Consider the following 20,573-nt stretch of genomic DNA (forward strand, 5'->3'; position numbering starts at 1 on the left):
ACATTTATTATGTAGGAGGTTAAAGCAAGTCGTTTATTGTTTTTCGTGACAAACGTTTCCCCGTCGACTCGCCACGCGTGACTCACTACGCTGCTAGTGTTATGTTGTTATTACGTCTACGCGATGTTGCCAGCTCAACACTCTAAACCTTCTATAGCACATTTTTTTTATGCATGGTTCGATCTTTTGTTATATTTGTGAGTAAACCTGCTTGTTTTTTAAGTGTCAATAAGTTCTATTTTTTATGAAGCAGTTAAGTTTGCTGACTTTAAGGACGATCTTGATATTCGTAGTCACATTCCAAGCAAATTCACATCAAAATTCTAACGTGAGCATTAGTATGTGTGGCGCGTCTCGACAGCTGATAGGCTGGGGTAGGCAAGAGCATCAATCTTGAGACGATCCTAAAAAGGTAGGCTCCGTTATGTAACTTGCTTTTGTGCCAACGTAAACATGCGCTCAGACCGAATACATTATGTAAAGAGTTTTTATCTCGCCTTTTTAGGAGACGCATTTGGTTTGGTTTCTCTCTACCTAGTATTGCATGTTAATATGGCTAACGATTCCTAGTTCAGCAGCAGACAACCGTTTCATTCTAACATACTCAATTAAACTACACGCAACAGAATGTCTGTGTCAGGAACGTGCAAACATTTTTGCAAATCTTATCTAATCTGGCTGGTTCACGACTGTACTAAATATATTTTATGATAAATAAGCATTTGAATAATATCCTGGGGTTATCATTACATAACCTCAAAAGATAACAAAAAAGTCAACAAAAGACAACTCGAACGCGGAGCTCTCGCCAGCTCGCTACCATCACGTAATTCGTGAAATTCAATGACAAAAAAGTGGATAAAAAACTAGCCAGTTGGCAAAAAAATTAACGGCAACCAAATCTGATAGAACGGGATAGATGTAGTAGATTGCAACCGTTAGAAGGAGACGGATGTGCACGCCATCTTGCCTGCATCGAGTCTTTAGTCACGCGCGGTAAAACAGCGTTTCTATTTTTTGCGCGCTCTCGTCTGACCTCGTTGGTTTATCGTTATCATACGGCTCTAATAATAAATGGATTTCGCTCGTCATGGACTGCGCGCTCGCACAACAAGCGGGCATGGCAATAACGCAGATAACCTTCGCCCCAGGCGCATCAAATTTATTGGCTTGCAATATGCAGCCGCTCGATTAATTGCACAAATTACCTTATCCACTAAATCAATTTGCATTATGTACGCACTGTGCTCAAACTGACTTCCCGTTGTAATGGTTATTGCGTAGATTAGTTAAGATTACTCGTATAACGTGCTCTATATTGTTGAATCTACTGTTGTTTTCGATAAACTACGTCCCACTTAACCCCTTAATGGTAAAGTTCATAGTCAATTAGTACAGCAACACAATTGTGAACTTTCGACGTCTGTGTGCAAACGAGACACAATTGGCCGCCTTTCGAGCGAGACTGTCCTGTTTAATAGAGACGTTTTAAACTAACAATCACGATATTTCGTGACTCAATGCTCAATAAGTAGATATAAGTTATGTATCTGCTTGTTAATGACGTTGCGTGACTATTTATAATTTAGCATAAAGTATTTAATTCAAAAATTATTAGAATTAATTCGTTGTTAGTTTTGAAAGCCCAGTTTTTATATTAGCTCCGTGGATATAGCGGTGACAAGTCAAGGACGAACTGAACACGAAGCCATTCAGAACAGTGATCATTCGTGATCATTCGCTGTTGAAGCGTCTTTATATCGGAAGGAATGATTTACTATCTCAATAATGTGCCATTTTGTCATTAATCATTTTACCCAGACGTGATTTGTAACGTAGAGCGACGTAAAATCGTGCAATATCCATAAAACACAGTTAGTGTTGTTTCCAGACGGACTATGTCTGACTATGACTTGTAAGCGACATAAAATTCCATTAGAGCAATAAAGTTCGTCTTAGTTAGTTGCACAAACTTCATGACCTAATATAAATAAATGTGGAGAAAAATAAGATTCTTTGTTTTCAGAAGACAAAGGAAGGAATAAATCGACTGGAGAGAACTACGCAATGTTAAGAAAGACGTGTGCACTTATACCTAGACTAGATCAAAACCTACACACAGTACTTTTAAGAAAACTTTACTAGTTAGAATAACTCGGGTCGTTTGGAAAACAAAACTAACTTTAAGCAATGAATAAGAAGACACTATAAATTAACTCGGGTAATGTAATACAAAGTTTATTCGCAGCCAGACAGCAATTACGTCGAGAACTTTAAGCGGTATTCACGAACACCAAAGAGGAGGGAGGTTACCCACGCCGTCGTCCCTCCCGTCGCTCACCCCTTTGAAACGGTTCAAACTCACAGCAGGGGGTAAAATTGTCAAAGTTCCACCACCCTCGGATTCTATCCGATTATTTTGGAATCTTTTAGGGTTTCTAACTTTGTTTGACACTTGGAACTGAGAGAAAAAGTGGTTCGTTCAGTGGATTAATTGAATTCATCGCGATTTCATTACACATTGTTGTCGGTGGGCCCGAAACAGAAGTTTTGGGTACTTGTTGAACGGATACAAACATTACTGCCAGTTGAATTGACACCCTTCACCATTTTACTGTTACGTATCGCTTGTCGCTTCATGACTGGTATCGGTGGAGAATGAATTCAGCTTACACAATCCAATTAAAATGTTAACCGAAACTGAGTGGTTTCAATGTTTCATAACGAAACAAACAAACCATTAAGTGGTAGTAGTAAATAAACACTTTATTTTAAAGCAGGAAGGCTGCGAAGAGACAGGAGTTGGGCGCAGTCCACAAAGTTGGCAAGTTCAGAACTTGTGCCGGCTGGAACTCGGCTGCTTCAAAACTGTAATGGCTGGAAGCAGATAATCTGCAAGTTTGTCACTGTAAGCAAACTTCGCTAATATGATCCGTAATTACTTTCCAAGCATGATCTTGATAACGCCCAAGAATATTTTACTGAGAGAGAAAATTAAATTTCAACTCCAGTCTAATCAATTATTAATGAACATGTTAAAATTGAAGTGATTTTGTAAAATTAAGTCGTCGCTAAGATTCACAGGTCTGCACCGGTTTTCCCCTTTTAATTTTGATGATTGATTTAGATAGATTTTAGGGCGCTGATTACAGGAAAAATATTCAAAAAATTCCATCACGTCAGAATTTTTAGTTATTTAACATTGTTTTTTTTTTGTAAAAATTGCATAGGCCTTCCCAGTTATTAATTGATATTTTATTCCAATCGTTTCTTACTGACCAAAAAACACACTAAATGGTTGCAGTAGACAATAATGAATATGTTCTCACAAATAAAATTAGTTAAATATAACTTAATTAACTAAGTGGCATGCCCTTATTATCAAAAATGGTCGTTTTTTAACTCATTTGCTAATGACCTCATTTCTTGTACAATTAACGTTTGTTTTAATTGAAATTAACTTAAATCGTTAGAAGAGAGTTAATGACGGTACATTAATATTTTTGTATAAATAGTATCATCATTGTTTTTATAAAATCAGTAGGTACTTCCGTGCAATTCGAAACGCTCTCTTGAAAAATGTCATCGCGAAAGTGTTTAAACTCTCCGGACACCTTTTGCTACATTTGTGGGCATTTTATGCTGAAAAAACAGCAGCATAACATTAGCGAATTAATAAGTAACGTTTATAATATGTATTTCGGCCTACCAATCGCCAATCAAGATAAACAGTGGGTCCCGCATAAAGTTTGTACGACATGTGTTCGTGAACTTCGAAAGTGGTCAAAAGGGAAGAGTAATAGCTTTGATCTCCTATCGCCTGTGCTTTGGCGAGAACCTCAGAACCAAATTGTGAAGAAAATGATTGAGAATTTTGGATAAATGGGATGTTCGATGAGCATTAAACTTCACTTCCTTAATTCGCATTTAGACTACTTTCCTGATAACTTGGGAGCTGTAAGTGAAGAGCAAGGCGAAAGATTTCACCAGGATTTGAAGGAGATAGAACGTCGCTATCAAGGGAAGTGGAATAAAAGAATGATGGCAGACTAGTTGGCTATTAAAGCGAGATGATCCTAGTCGCAATTTTAAACGAAAATCTCACAATAGGAGCTTCACTGAAAAGAAAGCAAGATACCACAAGAATATTTAATATTATTTATTGATTTATTGCTCTCCCTTAAGTGTATTTTTATATTTTGAAGTTATGTAAGTGTTTCCTTTTTGTAATAAAAAAAATAATACTTGGTAAAGTCGTCTTTTTTTTGCGAATTCACATAAAGGGATTTTTCAAAAAAACTGAGGGTGATAGGAAAAATCTAAGTACATATTCGTAATCAGCGCACCTGATTACCCCAAGATCAGCAATCAAATCTAAAAGGGGAAAATAAAAGTTAAAATTTGCAGACCTGTGTTATCTTTGATTGAGATCGTTAACCTTTAATTAATTCGACATCTGGTGTTGAGGTATTTCATCGAAATAACAAATGAAAGTCACGCAATGTTGACTGTTGTTGTATGCGAATACAATAAAAGAAAAGTTAAGAGTTTGCGTCAGTAAGTTACTTAACACAATTACACAGTAGACGAAGATAAATGAAACAGTAACAATAAAATTTAAACAATAAACGTCTCGTATAAAAATAGGACAATCCGTTCAAACTTTCATTTTAATGAAATGTAGAAACAAAGAATATTCAGAAAGTTTCATAACGAGCCACTCTTTGGAAATATAAACTGAACGTCATCTTGCGAAATGTAAAACCTTATAAAGTTAAACTTTCAAGTGTAAGTTGAAATGTAAATGTAATAAACAGTGGTACTGAATGTAAAATTGTATGTCAAAGAAAAAATGTAATTAAAACAACAAAGGTGAATGCAAAGTTACAAAAGACACAGGTGATAGGAACGTGGTTAATGATACTAGAGAAGAATATAAAACCAAAGTAGATGATAAAAGTCTTATTTCAAAACAACACAATGTCGGAGATAAGTAAATCTCAAGCCAAACAAGTATACGTGAAGGGGAGTTCACATCTATCTTGATGAATAAGTTACTGACACAGAACTTCCAATCAGCCTTAGTTTATATACCTAATTGAGTTGTACGGGTTCACCAACTTGGAGAATTGATTATTAACGTAGGAATTGCTATTGCAAAGTAAAGAGAGACCCCATTTAATACTGTCTTCAGTTAAAACTTTGGCGAAAACATGAAATTGTTCCTTAAGTTATTACAACCAGGGGAAAATAATATTTATGGCTCAGAGAATTGAGTTTGTAATGCCATAACAGGTCACAATATTGATTAGTTTTCCTTAGTGTACGTAGGTAAATTAGTTTGTAGATTACTGGTCTCCGTTTCTCCTTATTAGTCTGGGACGATTAGGGTCTTAGCAGCTAGATTACTTCATGCGATCGTTATGTTGAAACAACAAGTAATGAACTTCGATGTTACGTCAATAAATAATCTTCGATAAACTCATTATGATTACTGGCAGGTGAGTTACTAAGCGGGGTCGTAATCAGAAATTAATTAAAAGTAATTAAAGCAGACATCACTAATTACATTTTCAATTAGATAGAGTGAAAGTCAAATGTTTGTAGAGAATTACCTATTTAAGTTGTGTGAGTAGAAGATAAGAGAAGTGTAATTAAAATTTTACCAGGGCACGTATGAGATAGGTGTCATACATATCTAATCAATTTTCACTCAAGATAAAATGTCTATATTAGATATTGTTTTCCACAATTAGGTACTAGATGTAGATAAACGTCTATCAGTAATCGTTGAGTTTATGATCGATTATTTTAAGTACGTCTGTGATAGGTAATTCCGCATTGATACGTGGTAAGTCACGAGTTTTTATCGAAATATCGAATGAGTTTTGAACAAAGACAATTATTATTATTAACGATATCATATCTAATGTAGAGCAAAACATTCCACATCGATTTAATATATCATTAAATAATGATTAAGGTAAATAACTTCACTAACCTCGAACTAATATCAGTATTTAAGTTAATCTCGTATTACAATCGGCGTGACCACTAAAGTTCCAACAAACCCTATTTGGTATTCAGCGGATGTAACGAGTCCCGAATCCACGGCCACTGGGGTAAAACAATAACTGTAAATTAAGCTGGAAACTCATTAAAAGCGAGCTGAGAGAGGACGGTGCGGTGCTTCAACATGTTTTATACGATCGAACTTTAATTGGGCGGACCGAGGTTCACTTGATATTTTGTCAACTTACTCAAATTGGTTCGAATTCTCAGTACAAGTTTCAACCAACTGCCACTTTTTAACTTTGGATGTTTACAACTGCGCTCCGTTACATAACGTATCATTTTTTTCATTTGAGTTTGTATTACTGTTTATGTAAACTGTTCTTTTACGACACGAAAGCATTTAAAGCAACTCTCTTCTCTTGTTTTTGTTTAAAATTCAGAATTTTATTACCATTACGACCTTTACGATGTTTATTTTCCTACCATGTATGTGGCATATGAGTAATCACAGCAGGTATGATGGCTCGAGGCACTTGATTCCGTGAAAATGATTCTACATTTACATTCAAGTTAACTGCTCCAGCAAAGGTCGATCCGGTCGTTTACAGAGAAGGGAAACCATCAATCAACATTTAGTTGATACGACCACTTGGAATACGATTACTTGTACATCGACGTTGGCGCATTTCCAATTCCACTTCAGATAGTTATTTACAACCGTAGAGTTCATGTGCTGGATATAAATATAAATGTTTTAATTGCAATAAAAATTTAAATACCATGTCGTAACGATAAGCTACGAGTGTTGTTTATAGAAATGTCAGCAAGCGACGTGAAGTGATTAAATTATGTTGAAATGTGTATTCAAGATAAGTGGAGAAAGTCATTTAAAATATGTTGAACAATACACTATTAACAATACAATGTACGATTGAAAAGAGAATTATGTAAAAACTCAGTACACGTACGTATTTTGTGCATAAAGGCTTGTTAGTTATCTGCTATCTGAGTCACAGAATTTATGGTTTGTTTTCCTTTCTCTTACGATGCTCCGAATTGGGATGTATAATTTATAGCTCCTAGTTTAATGTGTAACGACTGCTGAGAATCGTATGAAGTTTATTCGTAAACAAACAATCCATTAACGTGGGGTACGTTCACTAGTTTATTACACAAAGGCGATATTTTATACAAACAACGATTAATTTTATTAGCACTTGAGATGACCCACAACAAAAACCACAAAATAAGAATAAAGTTCTCGTATGTATGTACCTATTATGTATCTATATAATATTCTTAAAAGTAATGCGTAATCTTGAGCAATAACAACAGACAAGAGCTCATTCAAATAAACATAAAAATTCCAGCAGCGATACGATACGACTAATAAAAAACTACGATAGTAACAACCTTTCATGACTTTCAATAATTTGAATTAAAGATAATATAGGACGGTTTACTGTCCTTAATATAAGCGGTTACATTTGCGAAACAAACGTAATTCGTAAAGTCTAAATGCCCTTGAGATTGCAACCATATTCTGTCGTTGGAGCGCAGCCAACCAATTCGCGATACCGCATTAATTCGCTTACTTAACACACAGTTTTATCGTATTCAGCATCGGTCTGTGACATTGCATATTGTAAGGAAATGTTAATATGTACAATAACTAAATCGCTACGTCTACAAAGATCAGCAATTTAATATAATACAAAGTGACACTTCAATAAAATATCTAGCATAATCTGTAGTAGGTAATCATGGTCGCCATAATTGCCCTGTTCATGGCTCCGATCTTTGTGGATGTAATAAAATTGTCTCCACTCGACGTTTCCTCATTCGCGAGGGTCACGACCTCTTACGTCGTATCTTTATGTATTTCATCTCCATTTTATACGTCAAACAAATTACTGGAGTTTTCCCAACGCTCAAAGTCAAATTATACTCATTGAAGTTTATTTGAAAGAACGATGCGAACGCTGTCGCTCGTAAATATTGTCCTCTGTTCATTGTTTCCAATAAAAAATATGATAAATGGCATCCATTACGGGGTGGGCACGTTTGGCGTGCCGCCACGGTCGTCAGCCTCGCCTTGACCAAGATCGAGACGTGATCCGAGATGTCCGTTTCACTGTATGCGCATATTGATTACCAGATTACAGTACTCCTTTGCATAATTCGCCAGATGTATATTGATAGCACGCCGTTTAAAAACATATTGAATTTAAATTTCAATGAAGATGGAAACGAGGTTTTACACAACAGTTAATGACATTGAGGTTAACAATATTGTGAATAAAAATATTTCAGTACAATAAAAATATGTGAGGATTGATAATTTATTTGCCGTGTTATTGTATTGTACATTTATCACAATAGAAGCGTCTAGTTCATACGTAACAACAACACATTTTATTGTCTGACGTAATGTCAAGAAACCACGTGGGCGCGTTCCCACATTTTATTCAATTCTTGTCACATTTGTCGCTGGAACTCGCCCGTTCTCTTGATTAAATATGCAAATAGAAACGTTTTATTTCCAAACTAGCAATTATTTTAGTTCATTGGTAATCTAGAATATAATTAGAATGCCGATTAACACGGGAAATGAAGTAAATTCATTAGCATAACCGTAATAATGTCGTGTTTAGTTTTAATGATAATTTGTTTTTACAAGACGATTTAGTGTTTATAGTCGTAAACAAACGACTAAGCAGGCGATGAACTGAATGGAAATATTTTGTTAACGACGTAGTTTTAATTAATGATAAAACTTTGTAAACACTCAAAGTTTTAGAAGCGATTTATTAAATTTCTATTAGACAAATGTTTGTTGCGAAGTTTATGCTTTTAAACAATGATAAAACGATGTGCTGAATAGTTACCAGACGAGTTTATTAAGAGTCAACATTGATTGTGCGTGTGTAATATAAGCGTAATGAAAATAAACGGTATTTGTGACCTAGTTCGCAATCATACGCCAGTTTGTTTAAAATGATAACACGCCGTTACCAATGATAAATTTAATAATGAGGATTTATGTTATCAGCAACACTTGAGAGATAACACGGGTATGTAAAAACACGAGTGAACGCTCGTACGACTAAGTATATCAGAAGACAAACTAAATTATCAAAAAGTAATCAAATATGTACAAAATCACATGATTTTATGAGGATATTCAGTTATTTATGCAGGGTAAAGTACCGTAAGGTTTTTGTTTACGTAGATTGTTCCAATAACACGGAAAACTGAGGTGAGTGACGTAGTATCTTTGTTTACAATAAGCGTACCTAATAGGCTCGTATTTCATGTAGCCTCTACTTTACCTATGAGCAATATGAACGTGTCAGAGGTACCTATTTTCTCGATGTAGTACCACCAACTTGCTTTATAAACTTTTTCCTCTGAATTAAACTAAAGAAAAAACAGTGTCAGTAATTTTATTAGTCAACATTTTACCTGTAATTTGTGTTAACAACCTACTCCAAAGGGCAGACCGTGTACTAAATATTCAATAAGGCTAATAAATACACTAGTAAGTGCTTTAGCAAAGAACTTGATGACTAATTTTATTTACAAAGGAACGAATATTAATAGGGAAAACGGAATGCGAATATTCACGGAGCAGACAATCAATTTCATGTTCGTGGAACATAAGACTAATAATGCTTCATCATTTTCCTATACGTGTTGGAACGCCCGGGAAGTATTAATACTCCATACGAGTACTAATGAAAACTTCTCCATCAATTCCCTTAATTATAATTATGGATGTTTACACGAAAGGTTTCCATTGTGTATTGTTGTGATTTCCAACCGAATGCATTAGTTCTACACATGGCTTTTAACAAGCACACACTTCTCCTTTTGTTTACAGTCTTATGGTTCCGCAAAAGAAATACAACAAGCAATAAGTAAGTTCTGAGAAAATTTCTAATGCGATCTATTGTCACGGTGTGGTAATGAGTTCAATATCGTAAGATATCTTGATAGGCCGATATCGTTATATGTATTTCCTATCGTGTTAATGACGCCATTTTTTGCGATCGTAAAATGTATTGCAATGTTTTATTAAACACGAGATCGATATCAACACGAACAATTTAACGATCAATATTTCTTTTAGTAGAGTATTTTTATTCTCATTAGCAACCAACGCTATGAGTTCTTGATTTATAATTTTATCAAATAAAAAACCGTTATAGCTGGTATCGTTAATTTTATCTATAGCCATTCGCAAGGTGTGTCAATGACATCATTTGAGATCAATTGTAATGATATATGTAGGTATAAGAGATAACGTTCTGTTTTTTATTCCGCTGTGATTTACAATGGAAACATTTGGGCGATGTCTGGCAAATGTTTTGGCATGGAGCCCGACATAACACATGCATAGTATGAATATATGCATGGTTAAGAGTCTGGAAATGTAGTTACACTAAACGAAAACTGACGCTGGCTGATTTATAGCGCAAAATTCATGACAGTTGAGTGCATTACGAGCTGTTTTGATCAAATGCTTGTTTCTGACGCATAAGGACGTGGTAAAGTATGAATGAATTAAGACAAAACGCACAATAAAAACATAGTAGAACGTAAATCGTAAGTACAAAGGGAATATCCTTGTATATTTATTTAAATTGTTCGAAAGGTATGCAGAGACACTACAACTGAAAATAAAGCAACCAAACAAAACCGGAGAAGCGAAGAACCTTGATGTAAATGTGTCACCACGTGTATAATTGTTTCAAACTTCCTTATTACATATCATCGCCAAAAATAGTTCACTACGTGTTGATAACCTTTAATCTCATAAGAGAATACACAAGATATGAGACTCTTAATCAACATCAACACACAAACGGATATAGAAAATATCAATGTTTTCAAAACATAAAACGAACACAAACACGCTCACTGCTTTAAAAATATTTGCACAATGGAAGTGGCGTGGATATAATGGAAGAAATATAGCTGAAACTTTGCTGAAACGGCGAAAAAATCCGTTTGCATCGTTATTCGCCCCCATTTCATTCAATCAATTCCAAGTATCAAAGGGGACAAATGCCTATTGATTTTCCGTGGTCACAAATGCGTCAGAACTGTTGACGTCAAATGTTTATTTTTGATCCACACTGGTTTATTGCTCAGTCATGAATCTAGCCAATTTTGCATTGTGCCCGCTGTGACAGCGTGCTGGCAATGTTTCATCGTACTGTAGAAATCTTATAATGAATTTTCTAGAAAACCTTCCTTACTCGTACTTTCAACTTTATTGAGTTTTATAATTAGTACTTCCTGGAAGTGCTACACACAATTAATGTTGATAGACAAGAGCTGTATTTTCAATAACACTAGATACGAGGAGAGTGTTCTAGACTCGAGCATAATACCTACTATCTACAATTGATCAGGGAAAATCATATTATGATACAATGAAATTATGTAAAGTGCTTGCACTTTCCAATACACGTGTTGAGATTATGACTTTACTCAACGATAGCGTCAATGAGAACTAATTGGAATACTTCACACAAATCTAAATCGAAGTAAATCGAAAGATTCGAAACAGATTAGCGTGTTATCACTAATGATTCGGAAAGTCACGACCGTTTAACATGGATAACAGACCAAACCGTAATCAGGTCGACAAATATCGTTTTACGTACAATGGACGAGACTCATGGGAAATTAATTCTCCACGCGGCTTCCAGGGCGTGATGACCTCGCAAACACCACTTATTAGATAGGAATATAAAACAGCTTGGGTATACCGACGAAGGTAAACAAACTAGTGACGACAAAATTGTTAAATATGGTAATGTATCACCGGATTCAGCTAGACGTCGAGACACAGAGACTTAAAAGGAGCAATTTAGTAGAATCTTATTGCAAGCGATAAGTAATAGTATTAAGAGATGTTTTTAATCGAGCGAAAATGAGTAAAAATTCCACAAACGAGTGTGGGAACGGCGGACAATTGGGTAGGTACTGTAAGAGACGACCATTATAATGTTTCAAAAACTAAAGTGTTATGTTTTGATAATAAAATGGAGAGACAATGATCTGTGCGTGGTAACAATAGTATTGTGTGTCTCAAAATGAAATGTAGAGAAGAATGTGAAAAGTATTTGCACCTTGTTGGTTATTAGCAAGTGCGACTTGCACAGCATGACGTCTCAAGGGCAAAGATTGCGGAGTCTGATTTCAAAACGCTCAATAAGAGCATGTTGTCTAGAGTTGTGGCAGGTGTCTCACAACTGACAATAGAAATGGGAGTAAGAGCGTAGTACAAAAAATGTCTACACCCTGGGATGAAATTATTGTTGCTATGCTACGATGTTAACTATCTGTACCTTTGGATACTGCTGTCAAGTCATTTCTCTCTTTACCTGAAACAGAAAACAATAAGAATTTTAAAGACGTTAAATTAAACGAACAATTACTTCTTAATGTCAGGGTGTGAGTTAAGGAAAATTCATGGCCTCGTTTTCTTTACGATAACAGTTATTATAAATAATGTCGTCTTTGATGACAACCACATTTCTCATCTGAACAGATAAGAGTACAAGGAAAATTGTAAAAATGACGTTTTATCGTACGACAGTGATAAAGTTATTTACTTACTAGACGATAAATATTTAATAGAGGAAGTAATCGTTTGTGAAGTTGTTTTTTTTATTTAATCCAATCTACAATCACTATCTACAGTCATGATTATATAAAAAATGTCATTGTTAAAAACATGTCGCATGCAATTCGCAGAAATGTATTCGATAAAAAATCATAACCGAACTTACAGTTAGAGCGGAATTAAATACGTCGTACAAACATTCCCACCGCGATAACCTCTACGATAAGATGCAAGTTCCCGGTTTAAATTAATTAAGTTTCCAGAATTACACGAGTGTATCTTTGATCTATTTTAGAATTTTATAATGGCAAGGAGCTTTAGCACAATATATCAATGAATTAACTTTCGCTAATTTGAATTTTAATAGCACTATAAATCGTTTGTCTGACGTCGTCGGTTAATGAGACTGCCACTCCTTCGGGTCACTCCACCCAACGGTCCATTGCGCTAATTAATTGCCTGTTAAACTGCAGTTCCTTGTATGTTAATTCTTGATGGTGTAACTGACTCACGTTCATTCAAACCGGATTAGTTTATACTTGAGTTAGCACTCATAGTATCTTGTACAACTATAATGTTCCCAGGCTCGAGAAGTTTCACCGGTCCGATTGGTTTATGATTTCATTACTGTGAGTCACGGACTAGATTTAATGTTGTTTTTAATTACTTATCAGTGTTTGTGCGATAAGTAAAGTAATATCTAATGGTTTTAGTTATTAATAATATTTTTCGATTATCGATAATTTTAATGCTCGTGTTGCTACTCAGGTGTCAGCTGTAAGATCATCCGTTCTTTTTCCGCAGTAATGCAGTTTCCGTTGTGCATTACAGTTACCAATAGCAATAGAAAGTGAGTGCGGAACACTATGGTTTCCACGGCGCAAACATTCTCTTAGTAACGGTACAGTGGTCCATCTATCATATTCAATTGCATGTCCGCCGACAGTCACTGCTATAGCCACTTAAGTGTAGCTCTCGTCATGTGTCCGCTTGATGAGGATGGATTTATTTATCGTTGGGACGCTTTTGACGTCTCTGAATTGGATCAAACTGCTTTTATATTTTTAACCCACTTAAAAGGAAAGAATTTTAAAACTATATTTAATTCACGTCAGCTTAGTCATTTTGAATTGGTACTAAATGCCTACGAAGCCTACGCAAATGAATAATGAAACGAGTTTTCGAAAACGCGTCACGACGAAGCACATTCCTTTGCACATACTTGAGAAATTCGCAAACATTGAGTATTGCTTCACATCAACTCAAGCGAAATTGTACACTATTTTAAATGTAGTACTTGAAAACAAAGATATGTTATATTATGAAGGAAATACGATAGCTGTGTCATCATAACGCTAACGGATATATAACATGAACATGATAAACTATAATTATAATGCTGTCATAGGAAGTGACAATAAAAAATCCTCGTTTGCTATCGGAGTATTGCGACAAAGGGATACTTAGAGCTCTTATCGTACGTGCGATAAACGCGATAAGTATTCGATATCATGCACTTATGATACAGATAACGGTAACAATCTAGTAGATTGCAAAACGCATGAATGTTTACTTATGGAAGATTTGACTGATAGTATAAAAAACGATAAGGATTTTCCGTTGACAGTCCAATCAATAACAATGTTGCACGATGATTGGATTTTAATGGAAACCGTCCTGACTTTGTAATTATAGGTAGTAAACATAATTTCAATTTGTAACCTCCGTCATTACCATATTGACCTTTACTCAAAATAACTTCTACAAATTAATGTTCTCGTTTCTAAGTTTATTTTGATACGTTCATCGTTTGTTTGTTTTTAGTAGAATACCCTAATTGAACGTATTGACCTTGAGAAGTTATTTTTTGTAAAGGTTATGAAGCCGAGCTTGGGGTTGGGTGTAGGGAGGAATGTGTCGACAGGTGTGAAGCATATGGTCTATATTTACTCCTAAAATGTGTTGAGTCAAAGTAAAGGTTGCAAAAACATTTTATATGATCTTTGGAATATGAACATGAGCCGTTTCTAACTTAGAACTAATAATAATATCTTCTTTGTTATTGTAGTAAACATGAGATGTATGGATGTATTTTTAGAGATTATGAAACAGAAACAAAACTTGAAAGATTCGGTATAAAATAACATTAAGGTTAGAATCATAAAAGCTTGGTAAACGATAATAATATGTATTAAAATACAAGTTATTTATAATTGTAGGTAGAGTATATTTGTGCTTCGAAAATGTTTTTCACTAAGAAGTTAACAAGTTCTTTTGTGAATAACCGTTTGCCAGTCCAATACGGGCTATTGTAGTAGAAAATTGTTGTTTCTTTTATAGTATTCAGCTGAAATTATACAAGATTTCAGCGGAAAGTATTAAACTTTCAGATTTTCTATTGTATTGGAGCTAGCTATTTCCGCATAACAGTCTTTTTAGTGTTACGTTTTTATTTGAAAGCCTTTATTGAGAAATACTAGGAAAAATATCTACTTTTAGTTGGAAGTAGAGATTGGTACCTACTCTGAAAGAATCACTTAATAATTTAATGTTTTGTTAAGAATTCCGTGACGGAGTTTAATGTCACTTAATTACATCTTTGTGTTCTTAACCGTCTGATGATAATTTTATTGATTCCTCAATTAACGATCACGAACGATCATTTGCTGAACAATTATGTTAAATCATTAAAATATCTGAAGGTTGACTGCATTATTTCATCAGAAAACTAGTAACAATATCTGTGGGCGAAAAGTAGGTAAAGATACAATTAACAATGTAAATAAGTATCAAAATACATGAACTGAAGCACCAGATATTGTAATAACAGTAACGGTATGGGGTCCAGCTGTATGAGGATCAAATGTCAAAATTCGTGATAAACTTAAAGGTCACGTGGTAAGTCAAAACATAATAAGGCTTATCTTACAGCGAGCTCGTTTAGTGGAAGTCGGCCATCTGATCTAACACAAGTGAGGGCATGACCCCGGCATGCCGCTGTAATGGGACCAAACACTACAGATCGGGTTTCTAAATAAACATTGACGTCTTTAACTATGCACTGAGAAACTCCTTCACTTAACGAGTTTGTACAGCATTAACTATCAAATAACACACTCATTTATTTTTAACTACACACGAATGTTAAAGGTCATCAGTCTATTTCTTAAATACATATATGTACCTGTCTGCATTGCTAGTTTCCTTGCGATTGCTAAAGACAAAATTATTAAAAACTTAAAAACACAATTCAGTGTCAAATTGGAGGTCACATCGCTAGCATTCGACGCTAACACTGTTAATAACAATTCTGTACAAAATTAACACATATTTGCATATTCTGAACATTCAACATGTGTTTACCATATTAATGAGAAACTTGAATGTTTAAACGATCTCATATCTGACATAAGCCAAAGCATCTTAATGAAAACAAAAAGCCGCACGTAAGAATCTTGATGATGTTAGATTATTGTAATTTAATTCATTATTTAAAGGCAGTTTCTGATGTTACCTAACCAAGTTCTTATATAATCATTTATAATATTTTTCTGTAAAGTGTAATAAAGAACCGCAAAAGACGAAGTTTCTCCCCCTATTATTAGAATCCGAGGAAAGAGCATTAAAAGTTTGGCATTTCTTTTGAGAAGTTTGTTGGGCTGGCAGGAGCAGTTGCGGGCAATATCGAACTAAACTGAGATTTATATCCGCTTACAACTTCTTTGACAACTGTCTGTAATGTTTCACTTGATTGAGAAACTTTGTTAACTCTTAATTTGTTAGCCGGCTTTGTGCTGATAACATTTCACTTTTCATTTTCAAGATCTTTGTTGCATGGCTCGGCATTTCAAACTTGTTTCTGACTTGAAATTAAATTTAAATATTACACATTACGTCCGTCACTTAAAATAACAGAATGCAAATTGCATATAATGGCCGTATTCAGGTATTCTTGAACAGGTTTCATAATACTTCTCATTTGCATTTTAAGATTTAAAATCTTTTAAAAACACGGCAATGAGGAAAACGTTATCCACTATTGAGTTAACCTCGATTTAGAAAAACAAAGTCAAAATGTCATGAAAGATTATCATTCACTTGAAACTAATTGCTTTGGAATGGCAGACAATAGTTATAATCGTGGCTCATTAAAATTTAATTAAGCTGGGTTAATTAAACGAATAGCATTGTATTACTAAATACCTAAAGACATTAACCTGGATGCGGAAGGTGACAAATCGAGAATCCTTTGGCATGACCTATATTTCTGTCAAATTGTATGCATATATGTTCAGTTGTTTTTGCGGATGTAACATTGTACAGATACCAAGCACACTTAATGTATTCATCTATCCGTTTTTTTTATATTTTAAATGTGCTCCCATGTTGAACACAGAGAATTTCATTGAAAATATTATTTCATTCTTGGAAATTATAATTACGTAGTTAGGCAGAAGTGGGAAATACCACACACAAAACAAAACATTAGCAATACATTTTAGCAAATATAAAAAAGAGGTTATGAAACTTAAAATACCATGTGACAAATCAGAACTTAAAACTATGACCACGTGCACGATGCACGTTAAAACCACGTGAACAACAAGACAGTCTGTCATGTTATGGTATTGATAACAAAACATGCAATACAGCTGATATACAATATCTAGATGTTTCTGATTAAGTATTAGCTCAGCCGCCACTAAGGTTATGTCAAAGTGACCTACCACTGTACTAAACAAAGAAACTGCAATGTCGAAATCGCATAATTTTATTGGCATTTTTACGCCATTTTCATTGTTAATTTTAAATTAAATTATAAAGTGGAGTTTTATATGTTTTAATTCTTTGTTTTGTTGACTAGTTATTTTTAAAAACAGCTCCAAGTCTGCCGTTTTTTTTTGGTATTAAATTCTGTGGGCTTTGTTCGGCAATCGATTTTGACGCTTTCTATCGAAATTTAACTTTTTATTTTCAGGTATTTTTTTATTGTTACTTTTCGAATCTATGTTTTGGCTGGAATGTGTAATTTGGTATCTGGATTTGGCTGGATACAACCGAAATGAAACGATACGGGAAAAAATAACACATCGTGGGAAAGAGACAGCTGCTCTATAGAGTTTACAAAAACATTGCGGATTGCAATTCAATTATTCAATCAACCGCAGACTGTCCAACTCTTCGTGATAATATCTCGATTGTCATTGAAACCAAAATTAATTGTCTTCTGGAAATAAATTTCAATAACTATTCATTTCCTTTTCCTTCCTTACTGTTGACAATGGAAATAATTTACAGTCCATTATAACCTGAGTCACGGTTGATATCAAAGGACGCTTGAATTTCAATTAAGACGTTGATTTGCAAATTCAAGAAATCAAATATAAATTGTTTGAAAACCTTGGAAGTTCAGTTGTAGCAAGAGCGAGTAGACCTCGTATTAATTTTGTTTTTATTCCAAAGATGGGTAAAGTTTATATGTACAAGGATTTTAGATTCAAAAATTGTCAGTAATATTAACAATAGGTATTTTTGGTAAAAGGACATTTGACATAAGTAATAAAATGTGTTCAATAAACCTGCGACGAGGAAAAACGGGCACGTTGTAACTAAGGCATGTTGTATTCAACAAATAACAAGCTTAATTAATTCCTGATTAAATGTTTATAATTACACAACGAAATCTCAAAGATAACCTCTACTAAACAAGTCCATGTAGACATAATAATTTCGTGATTCTTATCAACAAGAAACAATGACAAAGTTATCAGTAACATGATTAGTTTTATTACTTTTTGTTCTAGAAAGCCTTTTAATAACAAATAATGTGTTATCAGCATCTCACAAAGCTTGTTATCGTGAAATTACACACGGTCGGTGTAATGATAACGTGTTCAATTCACTACACCTAAACATGTTGCAAGATGTGTAAATAAACAGCAGATTTGTATTTTAGTCACTGTTACCAAGTGGAAAGCGAACAGTTACGGTTATGTCCCACGACATTGTGACCTGCCCACAACTTAGCCACTTACATTCACAATACTAACGTAAATTTGTAATACAATCACAATTTTCCATCCATTGTTATCGAACATTTGAACGAAACGGTCGGATAACACATCGATCTCACAGTAAATCCCGATTCCGCAACGCTCCAACGAATTGTTTACATTTTTTTTTGCACACGAAAAAAGCAGGTCCATATAGCCCCATATTTAAACTGGAGAATGCTTCTATCCAAAGAATTAAAGGGCGTTTTTTTGTTGGCCGAAAAAAAGCGGTGCTTTCTGCCCCGAAACGCTTTGTGAGGCTGTAATTATAAGTAAGAATAACTTTGGGAATATCTTTTGTTACAGGAGGGGGAGTTTTTCTGTCCGGGTAACGACCGCGGCAGGTGGTATATAAAATGGCGGCTGATAAATAAATTACGTGAAAAAAGTGCAACAAAAACTGTAGTAGAAGCGAGGACGGGCGAGCCGCCAATGTCAAATAGAGGTCGACTGTACATTTACAACGATTTATCAATTAAATGTTATTGCTTTGTGGTTTTATTTTGAGGAAAACAGGTACATATTTAATTTATCAAGCATTATGTTTAATAATAGCACATAACATGGTCGAAGCAGCTTATTTACCTTATACAAATTAAAGTAATAATAATATCAGAGAGCATGGAAGCCTTTGTATTTACATACACGCTAGTATACATATATAAGAACGTTACTTATTATAACCATAAAATTATTAAATTAAAATTATTATGTTTCGGTCTTTGCACAGTTGGACAAAGAAGTATACATGTTTGTTTTTACATTATACCCGTGTACTAATTACAGATAACAACGCAACTCTCGAGCAAGAATTCCGACAACAGCAACAAGACAATTAATTTGAATACCATTAAGTGTTATTAATTTACGTTTGTTATTCGTACTTTAAAAATAGTTCCATGATCACTATCATGTGAATCATAAATTCAATTTCATGCTGCGTGTACCGGGGAACACGTATTCTACACGCGATAAAGTTTAAAGGCCCCGTCTTTGTATTCATCCGGTCGAGTCCATTAATATAATGAAGCCACAACGCCAGCACATCACGTTCCTAGCACTGGCCACGTCCGCATGTGCTACAAAAGGAATGCTTAGTATTATTATTACGAAAGAAAAAAGCTGACACTATATTTTTTCCGCGGCATCCAGGTAGCGCAACAAAAACTGAGCGGGGGAGAGGCGGGAAAACCGGTCCATAGACTGGTAAAAAACACTCTTTGTAAAAGCAAAGGCATAAATCATGCGGGCTCACGACCGAGACCGGTTTGATGCGTAGTCTCGCTCGTCTTGACTCTGCACGGCTAATGAGCCTTCAATCAAGGTCGACTCTTCGAAAACGGCGACGACGTTTCCACGATGTAATTTATAACCTGTTTTGTACTATTGTGTAGTATTTTATAGTTGGGTTTAAACTATTTATATCCGTAATTGTATTACTTATTGGTCACAACCTGTTCTGCTAATAAGAATATTCATGAATGTGTTTGCGTCTAACAATAATGATATCAATAAAGTATTCCGCTTTATAATAATAACCTTGATAAAGGAAAAATAATTTACATTAAAACAGACGAGAGAAAATGTATAAGGAAGTTGAGATGAACAAATGTAGACAATTATTATTTTTTTACGTCGGAACTGAAGGATAATAATAAAAGCAACAATGAGCAGTAGCCATTGTATGAAGCTGAAAAACAAACATTTCTCATTAGGCGAGTAGCGCGAACAATCTATTGTTCTCTGAGAGGACATAACGGACCGTGTCGGATTTACGTCAACTGCGCCGACCGACGACCTTTGGAATGCCAAGTAATACAATGGTCCCTTTCCTCGATAAGATTTACTATTTTATGTCCTTAATC

The 20,573-nt window shown here is 34.7% G+C and overlaps 1 protein-coding gene across 2 annotated transcripts in view; it reads right to left on the reverse strand.

Annotated features, from left to right (window-relative positions):
• The window catches only part of LOC118276070 (lysine-specific demethylase 3A), a 169,023-nt gene that overhangs the window by 55,230 nt on the left and 93,220 nt on the right, over window positions 1-20,573 (reverse strand). Inside the window, exon 8 of one of the 2 annotated variants that reach the window (XM_050707295.1) lies at window positions 12,378-12,413. The exons of the other annotated variant lie outside the window; for it this stretch is intronic. Within the exon in view, the coding sequence (XP_050563252.1) occupies window positions 12,378-12,413 (36 nt within the window). The remainder of the gene's footprint in view (window positions 1-12,377; window positions 12,414-20,573) is intronic. 2 annotated transcript variants of the gene reach the window in all.

Source organism: Spodoptera frugiperda, chromosome 31, assembly GCF_023101765.2.
Source record: "Spodoptera frugiperda isolate SF20-4 chromosome 31, AGI-APGP_CSIRO_Sfru_2.0, whole genome shotgun sequence".
In the NCBI taxonomy this organism is placed as follows: Eukaryota; Metazoa; Arthropoda; class Insecta; order Lepidoptera; family Noctuidae; genus Spodoptera; species Spodoptera frugiperda.